Raw genomic sequence first — 23,801 nt, 5'->3', positions numbered from 1 at the left:
GGTGGATCACGAAGATTCCTTCTAGACGGAGTCACACTCAATTCGCGCATAACGATCCTATGGATCCCAGCACACGTCGGTATAGTTGGCAATGAATTAGCGGACGAAGCAGCCAAAGAAGCTATAAAAATGCCTCTTATAATGGAAGTTCCATGTTTAAGCGCAATCATTAAAAATTTCCACAAAGTAGAAGCTGCAAACATAAAAAATACTGTGTGGCAGACATCAAGCACTTTACGCACAACTTAAAAGACCACACTATAACGAAAACTTCACTAGGGACGACTGTATTAAAATAGCACGAATGAGAGTCGGTGTAACTAACTTCAGTACCAGGCACCATTTTAGCGGCGGCAGATCACCAGAATGCACCCAATGTTGGACGACTCTAACTGTTCTCAAGGATTGCGCCATCTCAGGAAGTCACGCTAACCTCGAACAAACACTCGACTGCAGTAATGAAAACACCATAAAGTTCATCAACGAAGCCTTAAAAAAACACAACCTCCTATACGAAGTATAACTTTAAGAAGAGCACAACAACTCGGGAGCAACATGGCCTCGTAGCCCAGCCCCCGTGCATATATTTTATAAATTTATTTATAAAATATAAAGATAAATAAATAAATAAATAAATAAATAAATTATTTACTTCTACTTAGTAAGGGTTTTAATCCCTAAGCGCAGCCGAAAGCCGCCTACGCAGAGAGAAGTTCTACCCAAAAATACTTCCGCCCTTCTTTTCCGGCAACACAGAAAGGAGAATTCTACTTAGTTAGGGTTATAATCTCTAAGCGCGGCCGAAGGCCGCCTCCGCAGAGAGAAGTTCTGCCCAAAAATACTTCCGTCCTTCTTTTCCGGCAACACAGAAAGGGTAATTCTACTTAGTAAGGGTTATAATCCCTAAGCGCAGCCGAAGGCCGCCTACGCAGTTCTGCGCAAAAATACTTCCGGTCCCCTTTTCCCGGCAACACAGAAAGGAGAATTCTACTTAGTAAGGGTTATAATCCCTAAGCGCGGCCGAAGGCTGCCTACGCAGAAAGCAGTTCTGCGCAAAAATACTTCCGGTACCCTTTTCCGGCAACACAGAAAGGAGAATTCTACTTAGTAAGGGTTATAATCCCTAAGCGCGGCCGAAGGCCGCCTACGCAGAGAGAAGTTCTGCCCAAAAATACTTCCGTCCCTCCTTTTCCGGCAACACAGAAAGGAGAATTCTACTTAGTAAGGGTTATAATCCCTAAGCGCGGCCGAAGGCCGCCTACGCAGAAAAAAGTTCTGCGCAAAAATACTTCCGCCCTTCTTTTCCGGAAACACAGAAAGGAGAGTTCTACTAAGTAAGGGTTATAATCCCTAAGCGCGGCCGAAGTCCGCCTATGCAGAAGGAAGTTCGTTTTCATGTATGCACTATTTCGGTTTTTGTCATATGCATTATTTCGGTTCCGAGTCGAAACTGTGCATGTATGCATTAATTCGGTTTCCGTCATACGCATTATTTCGGTTTTGAACCGAAACTCTGCATGCATGCATTACTTCGTTTTTCTCATATGCGTTATTTCGGTTTTCAAACGAAAGTGTGCATGTATGCATTATTTCGGTTTTTTCAGATGCGGTATTTTGGTTTTCAACCGAAACTGTGCATTTATGCATTATTTCGGATTTTTTCATATGCATTATTTCGGTTTTCAAACGAAACAGTGCATAGCATAATTTCGGTTTTTCTAATATGCATTATTGCGGTTTTCAACCGAAACTGTGCATATATGCATTATTTCGGTTTTTTCATATGCATTATTTCGGGTTTAGACCGAAACTGCATATATGTGCATTATTTCGGTTTTTTTCGTATGCATTATTTCGGTTTTTTTCATATGCATTATTTCGTATGCAGTTTCCATATGCACAATTTCAGGGTGCCACCAAACTTGTTTAATTTGGATAAGCGGTTTGTGTTTATTATTAGGAAAGGACTTTAATTTTCGACTTTAAAATATCTGGCCAAGTTTAACCGTTGAAAAAAAGTAACTGTTATTTACGGTCCCTGGTTTATTCATATCGCCCGCATATAGGCGATATCGGCCGATGCCGGCTGCAGTGTGCGCATAGCGTAAATTTTGTAAAGTTAAAATACCGTTCACAATTATTTGCATTCGCGCACCTGATAGTTATTGAAAGTTATAAAAACCATCAGCTCTTTGTGTTCGCGTACGCAAATACTTCCAAAGAAGGGGAAATTGAGAGAAAAAAATGACATTTCATTTTGAGGGAAAGCTGTTCGTTTCTGCTGGAAAAAAAAATTTGCCCACTGCAATTTGCCAACAAGAAAACAGCTGATCAAAAACAGTTGGTTGGTATTTACGCAAATCCCTAAATTGAATTTGAAGGTTTGGAAGTTACAATTAGTAAAATGCAACTGATTAAACTTGTAGGAAGTAAGTAATTATTCGTTTAGTCAGTGAACTGTGTCAGGATAAGACTTCGGGATTTGTTTTCTTACGTTTTCAACTTTATGCTTTTGAATGTAAGCAAAATTTGTATCAGCTGTTCGTCTAACTTGCAAGTTTCTGAAAATTTTCTGTTCGCCTACTATTTTGGATATTTTTCTCTTGTGAGAGAACAGATGACATTTCGCCGGTATTTTGTTGATGGAAATTTTTTACTGGAGATTTAAACGAACGTACCTATTGACCAACCAACATTTAACAGAACTGTTACGCACGGCTTTAACTGACGTACAAGCAGATTTTGAAAATTTGGCCAAAGGGGATCTTTTGAATTTTCTTTAATATCTATAAATGAAATCAATAAAATTAATGTTTTTCATTTCTACTAATAATTTTATTTAAAAATAAATTTTTTGTTTTTGTTGTTTTTTTTGTGGCTCTTTGTAGCATTTAGAATTTACGTGTGGATCCTTTCGGCCTCGGCCTTGCCCACCCCTGCTTTATAATAAATGCATGAGGTTTTTGCATATTTTTCGATTTACAACCGTTTAAATTTAGTGCGAAATCTTTTGACAAAAAAGTGGATGATTGTACGAGAGAGCTGGGCTATATCTTTGATTAATATGAAACTACACTAATATGGGTCCTGGTACTTAGGGACATTTATGGAAACGAGGCAGTGGACGAACTATCAAGGTGGGGCTCATGGTGCGGTAGACATGGGCGCCGCGCTGAGGGAGATAAAAGCAAAAATTAGCGAAATTTAGCATTGGAAGGTCAAGCAAATATGGAACAGTACAGGATTACCCGGCAGTTCTGGGTGTCCTACGGTCCACTTAAAACCAAAGCTCTTAGAATGATCAAGGTAGATACCCACACACTTATTGCAGAGTACACAGGGCACAGGCCCGTTGGCGTACATGCCGAAAGGAACGGATTGCCCTTCAACAGGCTCTGTCGCAGTTGTGATGACCCTGGCTCAAAAGAAACAATCGAACACTTCCTATGCGAGTGTCCAGCCCTCGAAAGGATGAGGATAAGAGACTCGGCAGACATTCCTGCAGAATGATTCACAGTGCAGCTGTCTCTCTCTGTATGACGTACTGAAATTCATTAAAGCCGCCAAATAGCTGTAGGTTGCACGAGTTGTGGAATTAAATAAATGACAAACATGCTAATTGCTTTTCACCAGGGTGACAATCCACCTATACCAACCAGCAATCCATCTGAACCACTATTGAACTGTCAGTGTTTCTATTTACACAAGACTATTACTGTCTGCTTGATTATAAACTAATTTTATACATAAATATGTATTGCATTTTCAAGTGATTTCGCTTAATTAACAATAAATTCTTTTCGTTATTTTCTTGTGAAAATACATGTTATTTATTTTTGTACCGGCAATAAAATATTAGGAAAATATTTTTAATTGAATATTTTGCTCGTTTATAAAGCAAATTTTTGAATTTTGCGTGCATATTATATGCACATATTTTCGAGTTTTTAGCGCATGAGATTCCGGGTAATAATGATAACTATGTAGCTTATCATGCATCTATGGACGCATATTTTTCAACAAAAATTAAAAACCTCAAGAATATGCATGTATGTACATATTTATATTCATTGCGACTTACCATTGTCTTGATTGTCATCATTGTTCCGAGGTCCACCGCCATAACCACCCCCTCCGTGTCTGTCACCTCGTCCACCGCGACCTCAAATATATTACCATTAAAAAATTACATAAAGTCTAAATATTTAAATGTTATTAATACCTCGTCCACTGCCACGACCACGTCTATTTCCAAATCCTCGATTTCCATTGTCGGCGTCCTCGGTATCATTGTAGTCACCATTTCCTCCGTTCTCGTCATTTTTGCAGTGATCAAAGCCATTGCCGAAGCCGCGGCCTGTGTCGTGCTTTTAAAGAACAAAAACATTTCGTTACGAATATTTATTAATTTGAAAATAATCAGACCTTACTTCCTCTTCACCCCAGTCAGACATTCTTTGCGGTTTTCCTGAAAATGAATTTAAAGATTGGTTAGAAGCGTGACCAAAATCAATTCTTAATTTTCGATTTTCTCGATAACGTTGCATTTTGAGTTCGCGAAGCTATAGTAACATGAAACCGCATTTTTATTAAGACGCCAATTGCTATGACTTCTTCGTTTGTAAACAACAAACGCTGCTTTGCGTTCAAAAGCTTAAATGTCACATTAAGATCATGTGTGCATACAGTAGCGGCTACAAAATAAGCACATGCATGCTTAAAAAAATTTAAACGAAATTACCTTATTGGGGAAAAAGCAGAGCTTGGTCGTAATAATTCCTTTAGGAATTAAATTACTTTCAATTACAAATTACAAGGAATTGTAATTAGTAATCAATTCCTTCAGTCCACAGCAAAAGAATTGATTACTTTTTTTCAATTTCTTAGAAATAATTTCAAAACTAATTTTTTTTATTCCATTACAAGGAATTGTATATTGTAATTGGATTATTTACGTGTTCGTAACGTAATTTTTGTCCATTCTCTTTAAAAGGAATTGGGAGTATAATCAGTTTTTTCCAATTAAGTTGAAAGTAATATAGAAATAAAATGTTTGCTTCCAATTCCATTCCTCAAAGTAATTTAAAAAGTAGTCGAAAAACTGTATTAAATAATTTGTTGACTGCTGCATTGCACCAGCTTTCTGACTAAGTACCTAAGTAGTACCACTAATTGGGCTTTAAGATAACTGAAGAACTTGACATGTAGCTGTTCAGTTTAATGGGTAACCGTCAATTTGTCCGGATCCTAACACGCCTTTCGGGACAGAACAGTCAGGACTGTTACTGCTTCGGGCACTGTTCTCTTGGACCAGGGATGAGCGTAATCAGGAAAATGAATAATTGAATAAAAAAATAAGAATAAGTTTTCATTCATCATTTCAACAATTTTGAATGCCGAATAATTTTTTATTCTTCATTGAAGCACTTTGGAATGATGAATACATTTTTATTCGTCATTAAAGTTATTTTTAAATTAAATTAATTAAATTTTTATTCATCATTCGAGTAATTTCAAATAACGAATAAATTTTATTCTTCATTCAAGCACTTTCGAATGATGAATAAATTTTTATTCATCATTCAAGTAATTTCAAATAACGAATAAATTTTTATTCATCATTCAAGTAATTTAGAATGACGAATAAATTTTTATTCTTCATTCAAGTAATTTCAAATAACGAATAAATTTTTATTCATCATTCAAGTAGTTTCGAATGAAGAATAAATTTTCATTTTTGATTCAAGTTATATTGAATAACGCATAATTTTTCATTTATCTATTCTTACTTGATCACAGTACCAGGTAGACGATCATGGTAAATGTTCGTGTCTTATATAAATATTTATTCTGTGTGAAATATTAGAAAATATGATATCAAAATCTACATATGTATGTATATAAGACACGAAAATTTACCATGATCGTCTACGTGGTACTGTGATCAAGAAAGAATGAATAAATGAAAAATTATCCCTTATTCAGTATTACTTGAATCATTAATGAAAATTTATTGTTCATTCGAAATTACTTGAATGATGAATAAAAATTTATTCTTTATTTGAAATTACTTGAATGAAGAAAAAAAATTTATTCATCATTCTAAATTACTTGAATGATGAATAAAAATTTATTCGTTATTTGAAATTACTTGAATGGCGAATTAAAATTTATTCATCATTCGAAAGTGCTTGAATGAAGAATAAAAATTTATTCGTTATTTGAAATTACTTGAATGATGAATAAAAATTTATTCATCATTCTAAAGTGCTTGAATGAAGAATAATTTTTTTTTTGTTATTTGCAATTTTTATTCATCATTCCAAAGTGCTTGAACGAAGAATAAAAATTTATTTGCAATTCAAAATTAGAAAAATTATGAATAAAATTTTATTTTTTATTTGAATAATAATTTATTCAAAAACGCCCATCCCTGTCTTGGACTAATCCATGCATATGTATAAAAATGGACTGACTAATGGTGTATATTATGGCACCCTTAATGGTACACAGAATGGCGTCCTTACTGGAGAATTTAGAGAACCGTTACTATACCAGTTACCTGCGTTATGAATGCGGATGAAGTCCGCTTGAATTACATGCCCTGTCGGACTGCAGATCCTACCATCTGAGTTTAATAAACTAATTGCAATTCTTTAGTAATAATAGTAATGGTAAGGGCTAAGCTCACGACATTACCGGGGTCACACAGGGCGGATCGTGAACGGCCCTACTCCGGTAGGTTAGCTGCTAATAACTAATAAGCAATCCCAGACCAAGAGCGGCAGGAGACAAGGGCCTGATTTAAAACATCAGACATGCTTAATGAACATGATGCCGCCTCCCAACCCAGCAAACATTGAGGTTAGTTATCGATTAGAGAATGATTGGAGGACTAGTCACATTCTCCAATCTCTAACGTTAGAGAACGGCTCGAAAAACTCTATCGAGAATCGTAGCGATCTCAATAAAAATTGGACATAGTTCTCGACTCGAGAAATTATTACTTCTCTAATCGAATTCTAATGTTGATCTCTAATGGGATTCGAATGTGAATTTTAAACTACTGTTTTGCTTTATTAAATAAAACGCTTTGTTGGTAAAATTTGTATTAAATGTATTTGCAATAAAATAATAATGAATTATTTGAACTTAAAAATAATTTATGATTCCTTTATATCGAATATTGCTTATTTACATTATTTGAATTTGTGTTGTTTTCTAATCGTTCTCGAATCGAATTTTAATGTAGTTCTCTAACTTCGTCATCGAGTCGAGAACGATTAGAGAATTACCTTAGTTATCTAATGTAGAAATCCAAATTTCTCTAACGTTAGAGACTGTTTGCTGGGAAAAAGCATCCCAGGATTGAGACCAATTAGATCCTGTTGGGCTGGCGAGAGCAGTATTACGTCACTTTAGTATGTGAGGGTGATACATCACAGAAATGGCTGATGGGCTAATGCTGCAATCGCCTCCGTCTCGTTAAAACCCTGGCAGGTCTTCCAAGTACGTTCAATACGGGTCGCCATTTAGTTGGCCGCACTGGTCCAGTTGAGATTTAAGGCGCGTTCACAGTTCGTGACCGGACAACTTTTTATTTGCTCTCAAAACATTTTTTCCGGAGACGGTGCTGAAGTACGGTTCACCGTTCAGTTCGGCACATTTTATATTGTTCTGTAGCACACAGCTGATGACATTGACTTGTGACAGCCCTCGCGAAGGCCTGCTCCTTTGAGAGGAACTTCGGGACATTTAAAGCGAGTGTGCCTCGTGTGGAAATAGCGACTTGAAGCGGTGAACCAATAGAAATTAATAAACAAAAACAAACCAATAAAACCGGTGTAGATGCTCTGGAGGAAGAATGCAGCGCATTCAGAAAGAGCAGCAGAAATGCGCGCATTGAAGATGAGCACAAATTCGGCTCGTCTTGAAGCAGATGCAGAGTGCTGTCTCGAATCAGAAAGATGCGTGCATGGACATAAAAACGGGTATGGACCAAATCGAGAAGAGCTTCAATATACTAAGCAATCACCGAGAGAAACGCCGGAAAAGGTCTACCCTTTCCGAGCTGCGAAAAACTGGCACTGGCTCACAAAAGAGGGCTCGACTTCGATCGGACTCCCCTACAGGCGAGCCGGAAAAGAAAAAAAAGGGCAGAAACCGCACCAAATAATCAATGGATAACGGTTGAGAAACGCAGAAAGCCCAAATCAGGGCCAGCACCAGGTCAAACCTGGAAACGATATGTGGTAAGCTCCAACCTGAGAAAACGTAGACCGTAATTCGATCTGTTCGGAAAACCCGCGAAGGCGGCGTGCTTATTGATATGGAAAATGTCTGCACTGCCATTGGCCAGCTTGAAGACGACCGTAGACTCACTAGGCTACTAAAAAAACGCCTGATAAATCTCCGATCTGGCATCGGTTATTTGGAAGAAGTTATTTGGTTTTAATTTTCACATGTATAGTTGTAAAGCCCACAGAAATTAATGGGTGGATAAAGTTTCATAATTATTTTGTAAATATTTGACGAAAATAACAATTTAATAATTTATTTTTGAGCTATAGGCCGTATGTTAAATAAAACACTAAATGTTTTTCTTTACTTTATAGTTTTTTTTATTTACTTTATAGTTTTATTTTGGTCGATATTTCGCCTTCAGTCTGAAGGCATCTTCAGGAACTATTAGCTTTGTCCGGTCGACCGGATTTAATGTTTTATTTAACATACGGCCTATAGCTCAAAAATAAATTACGAAAATAACAATTATATTTTAGTTTCAATACATCTTCAACTTTACAGCAAAAATTAAACATTTAAGTGAATCTCGTGATGACGTTGTTGCTGTGTATCTGGTGATGACTTTGTTGCTGTGAATCGATAATCGATTAACTATATTTTAGTGTTAATATCATCAGTGAACTGTAATATTCGACTTTCTTTCTTCAGCGTTTGAGAAATTGTGATTTTAGAGATATTCCAGGACCAAATTTGCACAGAAACACAATAAATTATAAATTAATAAAGGTTAAATATTACTTTTATTGTGATACAAAAATATTCGATTAATCAATCAGGTGATGAATAACCTAATCGAAAAACCCACACCCCTAATAGAGCTCAAAAGTCGTAACTTCGATAATCACCACAGTATAGACAGTAGCCAACCTTTAGTCTGTTCCTTTGAACTTCGGACTAAAACCTGTGGAACTGTCAAACTACAATTTTACGCTCTCAAATGAGAGTAAAAGGAGAACAGATGCAGAAGTGCATAGGAACGCAAAAAGCACTATTTCCTGTAAAAACGTCAGACGGTTTGTTTACATGTCATTGGTACTACACTGATTTGGCTGAAATATCACTAAATAATTATTAAAATCTATACATATTCAAATATTTCGTTGTTTACTTCCATTTTTTAACAAATATAAGGTTCTTTGCTTTCACCGCTTTCTGTTTTTGTTTGCACATGTAAATCAGCTGATCGTTTGACACTTTTCATGAACTTACAGGAAAAAAAACTCCGGACTAAATCCTGTAACTTCTGACTAGGAACAGTTGCTCAGTTACTCTCTCAAATGTGTTCCCACTTACAGGTTTTATGTCAATAGGAACGACTTCCTGTAAGTTCTGACTAAATCCTGTAAACCGGACTGCTATTGGAACAGACTACTTTTTGGGTTGTTGTTGTTGTAGTAATCGTTGTTGTTGTAGCTATATTACCCCTTGAGGAAGGCACACAACCCTGCTAGTTAATGCCCATCCTCAGACTTTTTCTTCGATTTCAGGGTTGTGTGCTGCATTATTATTAGATAAATAAATTTAGGTCCTTATTATGATTCACAACTTTCAAGATAGTTGACTTTGAAAACGTAGTTGTCTGTTACGTTATCTAGCGCTAGCATCCTCGGGCTTATCGGTAAAACATAATCCGTAACAGATTTCCATTTTTTTTTTACTTTTAATTTTTTAATATCATTAAAATAACATAATATTATGAAATTAACAAAATTTCTATCAAATTTCCGACTTTTTCAATGGCTACAGTCAACTGAAGACAGTTGTGAACGGCAATAGCCATGATAAAAACATAACAAGGTAAAAACATTGAGAGGCAGTCTGACGTTTGCCAACAATATACACCCCTATTCTGCAACTCTTTCGTATTCGGATTTTGCTACGAATCGTAAAAATAGTATGCTGCAATCCGAATCGTAATTTCGAACTTTCGAAATTCGTAACAATGGCATGCCTAAAAACGAACGAGTAAGCTTTTTTGCGTAATTTTGTACGAAAACAATTCTTTGTCGGAGGAGAAATAAAAGATATAAATCGATGCGTGTTTGCAAGAAATATTGGTGGTGTTCATTTAAACAGATAAATTTGCCTTTCGCATATACGTATATTTTTATCCACTGCTTTATATAAACGAGCAAAAAAGAATCCTTATTGCCCCTTATCGATAAACTTGGGTCCGGTTTAGTTATTTGTAAAATGATTTTCGGTTGTTGTGTCCAAACGCGTAACCCGAATCCAAAAACTTTAACAAACACGTGTAATCGAAGGATTCACATTTTATTTAGGATAAATGTTTCAAATTTCCTACCACTAACTTATTAATAAACTCGGTTTTCACTATGCACTTTTTTGCAAATTTCGACGTGGGTTCTGCGCAAAGTACTGTGGACGGCGTAGCCGAAGTGATATGCACAATAAATGTTGTATACCTTTGACATGCGGAAGCCACTCTTCCCGCAACACAGAAAGGAGAATTCTACTTAGTAAGGGCTATAATCCCTAAGTGCGGCCGAAGGCAGAAGCAGGCGCAACAGGTGGTGGACCTAACATGCATGTTTTCAATGGCTTGGAAGAAGCTGTTAATGCATTCACTGGATTGAGAACCAGAGCTTCAGGCATAGGAGGAGTTCTGGGCTTGTGGTTCAACAATTCAACCAGAAGCTGACATAGATGCGCCCATGGCTACTATGCCCGACAGCTCCGCATACCTTTGTGAATCCATTGCCATAGCGCCCTCTTACTCTGCTGCTATAATTGCAAATGCATCAGAATCCATCATTTTCCTCAAAATATGTAAAATTAATCAATTTTACAATAAACAAGCACATAATGAATGTTTTTTTAATTGCTTTGCACTTTGTTTTCCTTCATTCAGCTATTTTCGAAAAACAACTGATAGCTGGCAATGCTGCACATGTTTCCGCAAGGGTTTCAGCATGTGGATTTTTCGTTTTTCGTAGCGTAGCTACGAATTACGAATTACGAAAATTCGGGTTCTAAGAGGGATAATTTAAAAATTCGAAACTCAAACTCACACACACACATTTTCATTTTCAATCTCAAACAACAATTGTGAACAAGATGGTGGAATAATACCAGGTGAAGTAATAAGAGCGAGAAGGAAGATTTGACACTATGGGAAGCGTTCGCCCCTTAGATTTTTTTTAAAGGGTAAAGGCCAGAAATATTAAAAAGAATTACCCTTTTTGACTACAAAACGGGTAATAATTTGAAGTATTTTATTTAATACATATACATACGTAATATTAAAAATTACTTTTGAAATATCCCTATTTGAAAAATAAAAGAGCCATTTAAATTAACTAAGCATATTTTATTATTTTTTATTCAAATTAGATATGTAGAAGCTAAACAATTTTGTGGATTACGCTTGTATTTTGTATTGAAAGACAAACACTAACAATAACAAAGAGCTTTAAGGATTTACAGCAAATGTAATAAATAATAACTAGAAACTTAAAGATTTTGACGGTAATAAGAGTAATGTGATGTACTAAATCCACGGAATAGTTCACACAAAGAGAAGCAATCAAGAACGTAGATATTGAAGACCACCCAGATTGAGAAGATTCTATATCATTCTAGATGAAAGGTCCAAACACCATGTTTGTTCATATCTACTTATGAACAGCAACACGCATATATATACATATATGTATGTCCATACGCTTGTGTCCATGTGTTGCATCTTTGTGCCCAATAAACATTTCTGTTAAATTTCAATTTGAGATGCATTTGAGAATCAGTCCTTTTCTCAAATCTCAAACGTTGATTCTCAAATGCATCTCAAATAACCGTTGATAGCGTTCTCAAACTAAAAGGCAATTTTTTGATATGAAGTTTTCCTTTATTTTCAAATTGAGAAATGTTGAATTCTCAACTTTTTCTCAAACGTGAGTAGAGCGGAACGAAATAAAATCCAGTTACTCTCATTGAAATATTTGTATAGTGTTGCCAATGATACATGTAAGAGAAACACAGTTTTTATAGGAAAGGAATTTTTATTTATGCAGTTTAACAGTTTATTTAATAGCGTATTTATTCAGTTAGTTTAACAAAGAAAAATACGGTTGATATAAAAAATTAGTTGCATAGTTTGTTTTGAAATTAGACAAATTGCGAATAACAGCGACCACGTGGTCGAAGAGCCATTTTGCGACTGATGTAGCAGACTACCAATGGACTTCGACATCTGTGCCATGTTGACACAGATGAAACGGAACGGAATGCTATCAAATTTTTTCTCAAATGTTTCTCAAACCGTTCTCAAATTGATAAACAATGTTTGAGAAAAATTTGAGAAAATATTTAGTTACAAATAATAAACAATACTGAAAATCAAATTAAGAAATACGATTTTCTCAAACGTTTGAAAATTTTTGTTCCAGTGTTCGTTGGGAATAAACAATGCTGAAAATCAAATTGAGAAATACGATTTTCTCAAATGTTTGAAAATTGTTGTTCCAGTGTTCGTTGGGTAGGTACAATCGCAGTATATACGTATATTTTGGTGTATCCAATGTTGCATGCATCACAGGCATATTGTCCCACGCCTTGATGTAAAGAAAGAAAACCATGCGACTCAAGGACACTTATCACTTGGGTAAGAGATGCTTGAGTGCATGATTTGTGGCTTACGTTTATGTGCACAGCCAAAAGTACGAAATATGCATTGTATTTTAGATCTCAATATCTCAAAATTGACCTTGGACAGTCTCTGGATGCGTGTTGGTGTTTAATTAAGTTTAAGTTATATGTCATTCGGATTTTGGCATTCGGGCGAGGTGGTTCGACGCGTTTTTGTAGTGACAGTGTAACTCCCACGTTTCTTTTTTGTCTTAAGTGTTAAATTGCAAAAAAAAATACAATAAAGGGCTTTCTGTGTGGGAAGCATTCTTTGTGCGCTTGCATGCAAGCAAACTTAATCTACTTTAAATAATATAACTGTGCGTCGCGTTAATAAATAGCGTAAGGTAATCTTTAGCATGTGGGTGCAGCTTTGACAAATTCAGGTGAGTTTTTGGCTTGATCATTTTATATATAATTTCAACATAAATCGTGTGCTTTCATCCCTCTTTTTCACTTGGAAAAAGACCTTGTTTCAATTGTGCCAAAATTACAAAAGAAAAAACTGCCACTAGTGGCAGGTAATAAAAAGCCAGCCATAATGGCGACGTCGACCACATGGTCGTCAGAGGCTGAAGACTCTGAAAGTGGTGGTACATCCAAGAAACCGAGAATTTTAAAAAATGAAAAAATTGCAAGTTTTTATGAGCTCGCCAGCGCGGGGTGCTCGTAAAAATTAGCGGGAATTTTGGCGCTAAAACGTCAGAAAATCCCAGCAGTAAAATGTCGGTAAATTCCAGTAGCAAAATGTCGGAAGATTCCAGTAGCATGGAATGTGAGAATAGGCATGAAGGTGAAAAGGGCATAGAGGTCCCGTTACAGGAGACTGAAAAATGTGTAAAAGAGAATAATGAAAGTGTGATTAGAACAGTACTGTACCCAGCAAATTTCAATGTACTAGTTGACTCCTCTGAATGTCCCAACCTGAAAAATGACAGGGTTACCACTGGCTTGACTCTTTTCATCCAAATTAAGGATTTAAGGCACATTGACATTGACTACATATATTCATTAGGTAGGTCCCTTTACAAAATTACGTTCAAAAATCCCCGTCATATCAAAAGGGAATTGTTACGCAAATGCAGAGGCAAATGTCTCAACTTTTAAAAATTACTCAAAGAATCTCCATAGAGTTCAGTGACAACAAAACGTTCAAGGAAGTACAGATTTTAAAAACCCAATTTGATCAGATTATGAACAAAAAAGATGAGAGAGAAATCCTTGACTATAGCCACTCCATATTTGAACATGAAAATACCTTAATACCCTTAAACTTCTTGAATGTGAGTCAAATATTGGCGACCTTGAAAGCAAAATCAAAGATGAAATAAGTAATGACACATATGCTACTAGTAAAGATAGGGTTCCTAAAGCGTGGTGGAATGAAGATTTAGCCAAAATGTTCAGACTGTTAACTGCTGCCACCAAGAAAGCGAGAAATTTTCCTAGTCTAAGCAACTTTGAACACCTTTTGACACTACAGAAGGAGTGGAAAAAGGCAATCAAAAAGGCCAAAAAAGCCAATTTCACCAGTAAGATTGAGGAAATAAATGTAGAGAAGGGGAGGAATGTATGGCGTTTTGTTAAAGCCTTAAGAGGAGATTTCAGTCAAAACAGCAACAATCAGTGGAATCATGAGAATGATGCAGACTTTTTAAATATGCTTAATAGCCAGGTCCCAGCACAAGAAACAAGGTTTGAGGTAAACAAAGAGGTAGTACCAGATCCCAACTTAGCCTTTTCCTTTGAAGAGATACAAACCTGCTTGAACAAAAAAAAAAGAAAAATTCAGCTGCAGGGGTTGATAAAATAACTTACAATATGCTCAAAACCCTTCCGGAACAAACCCTGAATTCCTTAAAAACTGCTTCAAATGACCTATTCCTATCTAACCAACATTGATTTCAACAATTTTAGACCTATTGCTTTAATCTCGGTTTTCCTCAAACTTATTACCTCATGCATCAAAGAAATATTGGACTCCTTTGTAGAGGACAACAACATCCTACCCAGCAACTCTTTTGCGTAAAGAAAAACAAAATCGTCTGCTGTGTGTAAATCACATCTTAGACTACATAAATTTGCAAAAAGCCAACAAAAAACAAGTAATCTTTTGTTCAACAGACATCTCAAATGCGTATAACTGCGTGGATATTAAAATTCTCAGGGACCTTCTATCTAATTTGAATGTTGAAATCCTTTACACTGAATGGATCACTAACTTTCTTGCTCACAGAGTCCTAAACATTGGAAACAACACAATTGATATTTATAATGGTTTACCACAAGGCAGCTGCTTGTCACCTCTTCTTTTCAACATTTCACCTCTAAACTACATGATAGAAATGACAGTAACATGCAAATATTTCAATTTGCTGATGACTTCTTCCTTGTAGCAACAGGCTCTAACCTCTCAGAAGTCCAACTGAATTTACAGCTTAAACTCAATTCTTTTATCAACAAATGTAAGCAATCAAATCTCTCTTTTAATCCTGTTAAAACCAAGCTGATGCATGTTAACAGAGGACCGAGCAAAACCATTAATATCTCTATTAATGGATCCAGACTTGACCATGTTAACAGTCTGAAAATACTTGGAAGAATCATCAACAGCTCTCTCTCTTTTACAATTAAAAATCACCACTCCATGATAGTTGAGTCAGCCACTAACAACATCAAATTGTTCAAATATCTGACCAACATTAAATCAGGTCTACACCCCCAAAAGGCTTTAAACACTTACAAGTCTCTTGTAAGGTCCAAAATACAGTACTGCAGCACCACGGCAGCCAACTGTGCTAAAACATCTGTCAAGAAAATATGCACCTTACAAAACAAATTTTTGAGAAGATGTCTTGGGTTAACTCCATCGACTCCCATTCCAGTTATGTACGCTCTGGCCAATGAACTCCCACCTAAAGAACGCGCTGTATGGCTTACTGCTAAGGAATTAATCAAAATCCTTGCCTTTAAAGATCCCATCTCAAATTCTATAATCTCAAACCCGCACCTTAACTCCAGCTACTCTAATGTATACAGTAAATTTTCCAACTTTCTAGATCGTCTTGATCCGGTTTGCCGTCACACTTCAGTCTCTAGTATTCAAGTCCTTGATAAAAATATACCACACAGAAAAACATCCATGTCTAGTGAAAGTCTCAAAACTCATCATTATAGCATTCTTGAAAACTTCAAAAGCAATAACTTTTGCATAATGTACACTGATGCGTTTATAACCAAAGAAAACACCGGTTTTGGAATACATAACTACTCTAAGAACACTGAACACCTCTACCGCTTTGATTTCAGGGCGTCATCCACTTTTGGTGAACTCTATGCTATTGACGAGGCAATTACTATTGCCATTAATGACAATCAAGAAAAAGTTGTTATATTTTACTGACAGCCTAACCTCCTGCCAAATCCTTAAAGATCCTAATACAAATAACAGCATTGCACATCAAATCCATAAGAAAATTAGTGAGGCTGACCTAGCTGAAGTAGCTCTGGTTTGGACCCCAAGTCATGTAGGTATTTCAGGCAACGAAAGGGCTGATGCTATAGCCAAACGTGCAACCACTGAAGGCACGCTAAGGATTGCTAGACTCACGATAGATGAAACCACCAATCAAATCAAGAATGTTATTTTTAATGAATGGTATGACAATTTCTTAGAATACTCAAATCTCAAACCCAATCTATATGCAGCCACACACCCTTGAGGAGGAAATTTGCTTGGTTCAAAGTTCGTTATCGCCAACCGATATCAAAACTCTAAATAGAATACTGTCGGGTCACACATATGATAAAGCATACTTGGTCAAAATAAAAGCCTCCAACTCACATAGATGCTACTGTGGTCAATCTGATAACTATGTATGTACATCAGACCTTCCACTGCAAAAGACATGCGAACATTAGACAAGAATTCGATGTATTTTCACTCTATAACAATTTTGAAGACGTTTTTAAATGTAATGATCAAGCCAAAATCTCTCAGCTCGTTAAATTTATACAGAAAGCTAAACTTACCTTTTAATGTATGATCCGCTTAAGTCTAATTATATCATTTTGCTGCTATAAACCCCCAAATTTTTGTCTATAAACAGCATTCATTTATATAACTAATATTCGTTCCACAAAGTCCTAGCCTACTAAATCCGCCATCGGTTAATGTGATTGCTAAAATCACGCTCGCATATCTCCAACAAATTAAAAACTACACACAAGAAAGAAAGCAAAGCAGAAACTCAAATAGCAAAGCAGAAACTCATGTACGTGGTTCTGGCCTCACCGGTATTACCTGAGTGCATCAGTGGAGCAACACCTATACATAACCCATAGCAGCAAGAATATAACATACTAAGACGTACAACCTGATTTGTGGGGACTACTGAGTCCTCCTGTCATCACTTCAATGAGCGTGCGTGGGTCGTGCGCGTCCTCTTGTTGAACATTTCTTGTGTGAAGTACAGTGCAGTAAATCGTTTGCTAATTGTTTTGGCTTCTGTGTGTGCGTGTAATTTCTAGTTAAATTAAAGCGTGTGTTGTCTTCGTAATAACAAATCTGGGAAAGCATAAGGATTAGGTGAGACATCCTGGCAAATTTGGCAAATTTTCTTCCTTGGTTTTTGTGGTAGCGTTTTAATTTGAAAAATATTAAGTTGCCTTTGAAAAAAAAGAAAAAAAACCAAAAAAGACAAAAAAGACCAAGAATTAGCAATGATGACGCTGGTTCTGATTTTTCTGAGCTTTCTGCTAGTGGAGGGCTAGTAAGATTGCATGAAAACGATGGAAAAAGTGTAGCGAAAAAATAACTGTAGAGCAAAGTAACTGCATGGTTGTTGAAACCGATGCAGGGGACAGCAACGGGACTTAAAACGCAGGTGGCTGTTAGTTAGACCAAATCAACATACAAGTGACGAAACTGACACAGTGTTATACCCTCAACACTTTAAGGGTGAAATCTTTGTGTTGGTTGATGCATCAGCCAACACACAGATGACAAACGAAAAAGTCTCAACTGGTCTGACTTTATTCAGCCAAATTAAAGATTTAAGAGTCAAATACATGGACCTAATTACTGCCATTGGCAAAACATTATACAAAGTTACGTTCAAAAATACCTTAGCGGCCAACAATTTTATAAGTGATACAAAAATTATTAAGAGGCTTAAGGCCGTTTATACCCAGAACAGCATTAGAAATTTATGAAGTAGTAAGGGGCATACCCACGTGCTTTGAGGAAAATAATATCAAAAATGAGGCTAGGTCTACTATTCCGGTATGTTCCGTCAGACGCTTTAATAGAAAAGACGCAATAAGCAATGCATATGTGCCTACAACCACAGTAACAATCGGTTTCGCGGGCGATGATATACCCAAATTTATAATTTACAATTATACCAAGCTCTCTGTTGACTTTTATATTCCTCCTTTGAGACAATGTGACAATTGTGGCCGCCTTGGTCACACCAAGTTGTCATGCAAGGGCAAAAAGAGGTGTGTTATGTGCGGTAAAGGTGAATGCCTTCATGTAGTGCCAATGCCTGCATTTTGTGCGGTAATTCGGGCCACTCGGCTAAAAATAAAGAAAAGTGCCCTCATTGGAAGAAAGAACAGATGGTCAATCGCATCAGGACGGTCAAGAAGTAATCCTGGAAGGAAGTATTGGATCAATACTTTCCGAGAAGCAATAGCTTCAGCATTTTGGAATGTGATGATGAGGTTTTCCCTGTTTTGCCGATGCAAAATACTGAGGTGGTGGATAGAGAAACAATTTAAATAGGAACTTCACTGAGAGTGCATACAGCCAGACTGCTAAAAGACGGACAAAAGTTAAGTCCCCTGGGAACCCGGTCTACAATTCGCCTGAGTACCAAAAAGGTCTTGTGTCCCAATTTGAACGGCTCATAACAGAGATGATAAGAATCACACAACGAATTTCCATTGAAAATAATAACACTGCACTTTTTGAAGGGATACAATGCCTTAAAAATCAATTCGAAACAATCATCGCAAAAAGAGATGAGACTGAGATCACGGGATCACTAAATCCGTTCATACAAAATGAAGCTATTACAATATACATAATTTATTTTTTATTTATTTATTTTTTACAGTCTGTAAGACTTATATTGCAACAAAGATTTAACATTCTTATAATTAGATTTAGATTTAAAATGTAAATATGAAATATTAAATACAAAATACAAAATGCTCTACGGAAATTTTTAAATAACATTATTTCTTTATCACTGCAATTATTTTGTGACAATATAAACGCATGCAATTTTCTGGAAGTTATGTAGACGGTTGGAAAGGCCGAGTTTCCAATCCGCGCTATGCTTTTTGGGTTACTCCATTTATTGATATCTCCTGGGTGGTCGAAAAGGCCGAGTTTCCGATCCACCCAGTCGCGCTTTCGTGACGGTTGGAAAGGCCTAATTTCCAATCCGCTCGTTTATTGTTTATTATCTAAGGGTCTAGGTAGTCGGAAAGGCCGAGTTTCCGATCCGCCTAGTCTCGATATCTTGGTGGTTGGAAAGGCCTAGTTTCCAATCCACGATATTGTTGATACATCACTATCTTGTAGGCTGCGTTCTACAATAGTCCAATAGCAGCCGCTTGAAAAGAGTGATAGTATCACAATTTTTTATAGCCTCTGGTAATTCATTGAAGCACTTTAAGCCTTTATAGAAAATATTTTTTTTGTCCACTTCTGTTCTATACTTCGGGAGTCTGAAGCTGTTATTCTCTCTCAACAAATATGTATGCGTCTCACTTATATATCGGAGATTATCGCTAAGATAATCCGGCAGGTTGCCCTTCTTAATATTGTACACAAATTTCATAGCGTGGTAAAAAACTTGTTGCTTCACGCTTAACCAATTCAAGGATTCAAGCATACATCTTGTTGGTGTGTCGTACGGTTTGTTGAGGATGAATCTCATCGCTCGGTTTTGCATTTTTTGCAGCTTATCTACATGGGAGTCCCCCGCTAGGAAGAAAATCGTGGGGCAGTATATAATTGTCAATCACTGCGCACAATATGCAATCGACATTGCTTGGCTTGGCGAATTTTTTTTATCCAGCCGCACTCCACACAGGAAACTAATAAATTTTAAATTGGTAAAAAAGTATCGCCCTGATGGTTATGGTGGCGTTGCCATTGCCACCAAAAATGACATCTTATTTAAAAGAATCACTTTCCATTCTGACTACATTATTTTAATAGAGACTAAAAATCTCAACCCTAATACCATCATTTGTAGCGCATACTTTCCACCTAACCTTAGTATTAGGGATTTCAACAATGAAATGGATAGGATATTACTGTTTCTAAAACCTTTTAATAATGTGGACTCCAACCGTGGCAAATATTCGAGCAAAACCATTCAACAATCCTTCTTTCATAGCCTTAATGATGGCAGCCTTACCTATAAAAGGGATTCCCACGACAGCCGGTTCTACGTACCGGAATGACTCGGGTTTCACCCGACCAAGGGCTGTTGTTTCGGCGATCTAACCCCGTTTAGGTCGGCGAAGTATCTCAGAAGTTGTCCGTCCATAGGGCAACATTCACTACGCATTCTCCTACTCAGGGCTGGCATCGAGTCAAACCCTGGGCCAGAAATATACACCTGCTGTGTATGCCGAAGACGATTACACCCCAACTCCACCTCAGTCAAGTGTAATGCCTGCGAGGGGTGGAGTCACCTCAGGGTCTGCTCGGGACTGCGGACACACAGACAGTGGACCACGTCGTACGTGGCCCCCTGTTGCTCAAACAGAGCAGCCTCCACGGCAAACCATAGTCCGCCCGTGCAGCCCCACACACTCACACAGCAACCACACACAGTCGCCACAACACAACAACATAATAACACCACAGACCGTACCACAGCCACCACAGACCACATAACACACACAACCGCACCACCACCCACACGCCGCCGCCAACAACTCCTGGTTCCCCCTACAATCTGCACGGTATGTCAGACCAGAATATTCCGTAATGTGACATCAGTCAAGTGCAACACCTGCCTTGGCTGGCGCCACTTTAGGGCATGTTCAGGTCTGCGTACCACGCGAGATTGGACGGGGAACTTCGAGGGCCCGTGTTGCGCTGCTCGGTCGCAGACTTCAATTGCGACGCCCCCCACCACCACCACAGGGCACACACAGCCAACGGCGGCAAGAATATACACCTCACGTACACCCCACATCACGACACGTCTCCCGAACCACATGAAGCTCCTTCAATTCAACTGTAACGGGCTACAGAGCAAGATTGAGGAGATAACCGTCTTCATGTGTCGGCATGGTATATTAATAGCTGCGGTCCAAGAGACGAAGTTGCACAGCAATTCAACTTTGTTGAATTGCGCCGGGTACAACGTGCACCGTCGAGATCGCGAGCGAGATAATGGTGGTGGCTTAGCGTTCATCATGCACCACACCGTGCAGTATCGTCTTATCGAAGCAGACATCGACCGCAGGGATACCACCCTAGAATGTCAGGGCATTGCTATCCGGTCAGGCGATGTTGAGCTCGAAATATTTAACATATACATACCCCCTGTCACCTGCTGCCCGGCAGGATATCACCCTGATATAGGTGCGCTCCTCAGAGGTGAAAACCGTATGGTAGTTAAAGTCACCAATGCGCACCACGATCTTTGTCACTCAAGCCTGTCAAACGATCGTAGGGGAACAGACTTGGCTGAGCAGATAGACGATTCGACATTCTGCACAATGAACGACGACGCACCCACCAGGATTATGGGTAACTGCAGTAGCTCGCCAGACATCACAATAGTCAGCACGGGTCTGATAAACAGCATAACGTGGCGACCTATGCTAACTCTAGCATCAGACCATCTACCCATAGTCATCTCGATTGATAAACCAACCGACTTTGCCTCCGCCAAACACCGGACCTATATCAACTTTTCTAAAGCTGATTGGAAAGGTTACGCGGAGTTTACCGAAAACACCTTCACAGCGCTCCCCACACCAACCGACGTACGTGAACGTAAGTTCCGCAGGGCTATCACTGCTGCTGCAGCTCGCTTCATACCGGCAGGATGTATATCGGACCCACGTCCAAACTTCCCTGCCGAAGCGGCTGTTCTAGCTGATGAGCGTGATAGCCTTCGTCAGGCCGATCCCGGAGATCCCCGTATCAGGGATCTCAACGCGGAGATTCGGCAACTTGTAAACGTACATAAGCGGAAGAAGTGGGAGGAGCACCTGAAGACTTGTAATTTCACCTCTGGTGTGAGCAAGCTTTGGTCAACCGTGAGGTCATTGTCTAATCCGACGAAGCACGACGACAGAGTCGAAATTTCCTTTTTTTGATTTTAGCCGGCAGTTCATACTGCATCCTCCGGTGGACAAAGCCAAGCGTCGAGTGACCAGAAGGCTGCACAAACTGCCAACAACTTGTGCCCCCCTTGCTTTCACTTGCGGTGAAGTTCAGGTGGCCATCGGGAAGGCGAAAGCCTCCAAAGCCATGGGTCCCGACGGAATATGCATGCTGATGCTGAAAAATTTGGGTCCTGCGGGGGTAGCGTACCTAACGGAGGTCCTCAACCTGTCAATGGCCACTCTCATCATCCCAGACATCTGGAAGGTGGGGAGAGTGGTCCCACTGCTCAAACCGGGGAAACCCGCCAACAAAGGAGATTCGTATCGTCCGATTACACTCCTTTCCCCGGTAGCGAAGACACTCGAGGCCTTGCTACTCCCATACTTCACAAACCACCTGACCCCAGCGAAGCATCAACATGGTTTCCGTAAAGTGCACAGTACAACAACAGCACTTAACGCCATAAACACTCAGATAACTCGTGGCCTTAACCGAAACCGTCCCTGTGAGAGAACGATTCTAGTAGCGTTGGACTTGTCAAAGGTATTTGACACCGTCTGCCATTCCACGCTACTCTCTCCCACAGAGGCTCAAAGGGTGGTCGGCAAATTATCTGAGTGGTCGACACTCGTCGGTAATGTTTAGAGACAAACCGAGTAAAGTGATGAAAATAAAACAGGGGGTCCCACAGGGTGGTGTCCTTTCCCCGCTACTCCCGAACTTTCTCGCTTCTTCACTGCAAAGTGTTTAGCCCTCTCCCCTACGAAATCCTCCGCGACCCTGTTCACAACCTGGACGAAGAAGGTCAGGCTACCGCTGGGAATTCACGTCGATGACCCACCAATTCCGACGATGAATAACCCTAAAATACTCGGAGTAACATTCGACAGCCTGCTCTCCTTCTCTGCGCACGCAACCGCTATTGTCAATAAAGTACAGAGCCGCAACAAGGTCCTCAAGTCGCTAGCCGGCAGTACTTGGGGCAAAGACAAAGAAACGTTGCTGGCAACATACAAGGCAATAGGCCGGCCGGTTTTGAACTACGCAGCGCCAGTGTGGTCGCCAGGGACTAGTAGGACGCAGTGGACGAAGCTACAGACGGTACAAAATACGGCACTTAGGACAGCGACGGGATGCCTCCTGATGTCGCCTGAACACCACTTGCACGGCGAGGCGCAAATGCTCCCAGTTAAGGAGCATAATATAATGCTCTGCAAGCAGTTCCTGATCGGGAGCCACAGAAGTGGCCACCCAAGCAGACAGCTGCTTGCAGAGGAGCCCTCGCCTAGGCACGTCAGGAGGCGTCTATATGAACTGACGGACGAAGTCCAGAGGTTCATTAAGCAACCTCTGGACCCGACAGCGTACAGACAGGCCCTGAACGGCATTCACAGGGACTCAGTCTCGAGTTATGTAGACTCTAGACCTGTGAATGCCGTTCTAGGCATACCACCACCGGACATAGACGAGACAGAGACAG

At 38.8% G+C, this 23,801-nt stretch overlaps 1 protein-coding gene across 1 annotated transcript; it reads right to left on the bottom strand.

The window, feature by feature from the left end:
• Window positions 1-4,052: 4,052 nt before the first annotated feature.
• LOC118753333 (heterogeneous nuclear ribonucleoprotein A2 homolog 2-like) lies at window positions 4,053-4,652 on the bottom strand. Its single transcript, XM_036488207.1, has 3 exons — window positions 4,431-4,652; window positions 4,223-4,367; window positions 4,053-4,162 (listed from the first exon to the last, which is right to left on the bottom strand). The coding sequence occupies exons 1-3, from the start codon at window positions 4,545-4,547 to the stop codon at window positions 4,068-4,070; spliced, it is 357 nt and encodes a 118-aa protein (XP_036344100.1). The 5' UTR covers window positions 4,548-4,652; the 3' UTR covers window positions 4,053-4,067.
• Window positions 4,653-23,801: the final 19,149 nt, after the last annotated feature.

This window comes from Rhagoletis pomonella, unplaced genomic scaffold (genome assembly GCF_013731165.1).
Source record: "Rhagoletis pomonella isolate Grant_MI unplaced genomic scaffold, Rhpom_1.0 Rhpom_scaffold_02361, whole genome shotgun sequence".
Classification (NCBI taxonomy): domain Eukaryota; kingdom Metazoa; phylum Arthropoda; class Insecta; order Diptera; family Tephritidae; genus Rhagoletis; species Rhagoletis pomonella.
The sequence above is the reverse complement of the archived record's forward strand: the minus strand, read 5'-3'. Positions and strand labels throughout refer to the sequence as shown.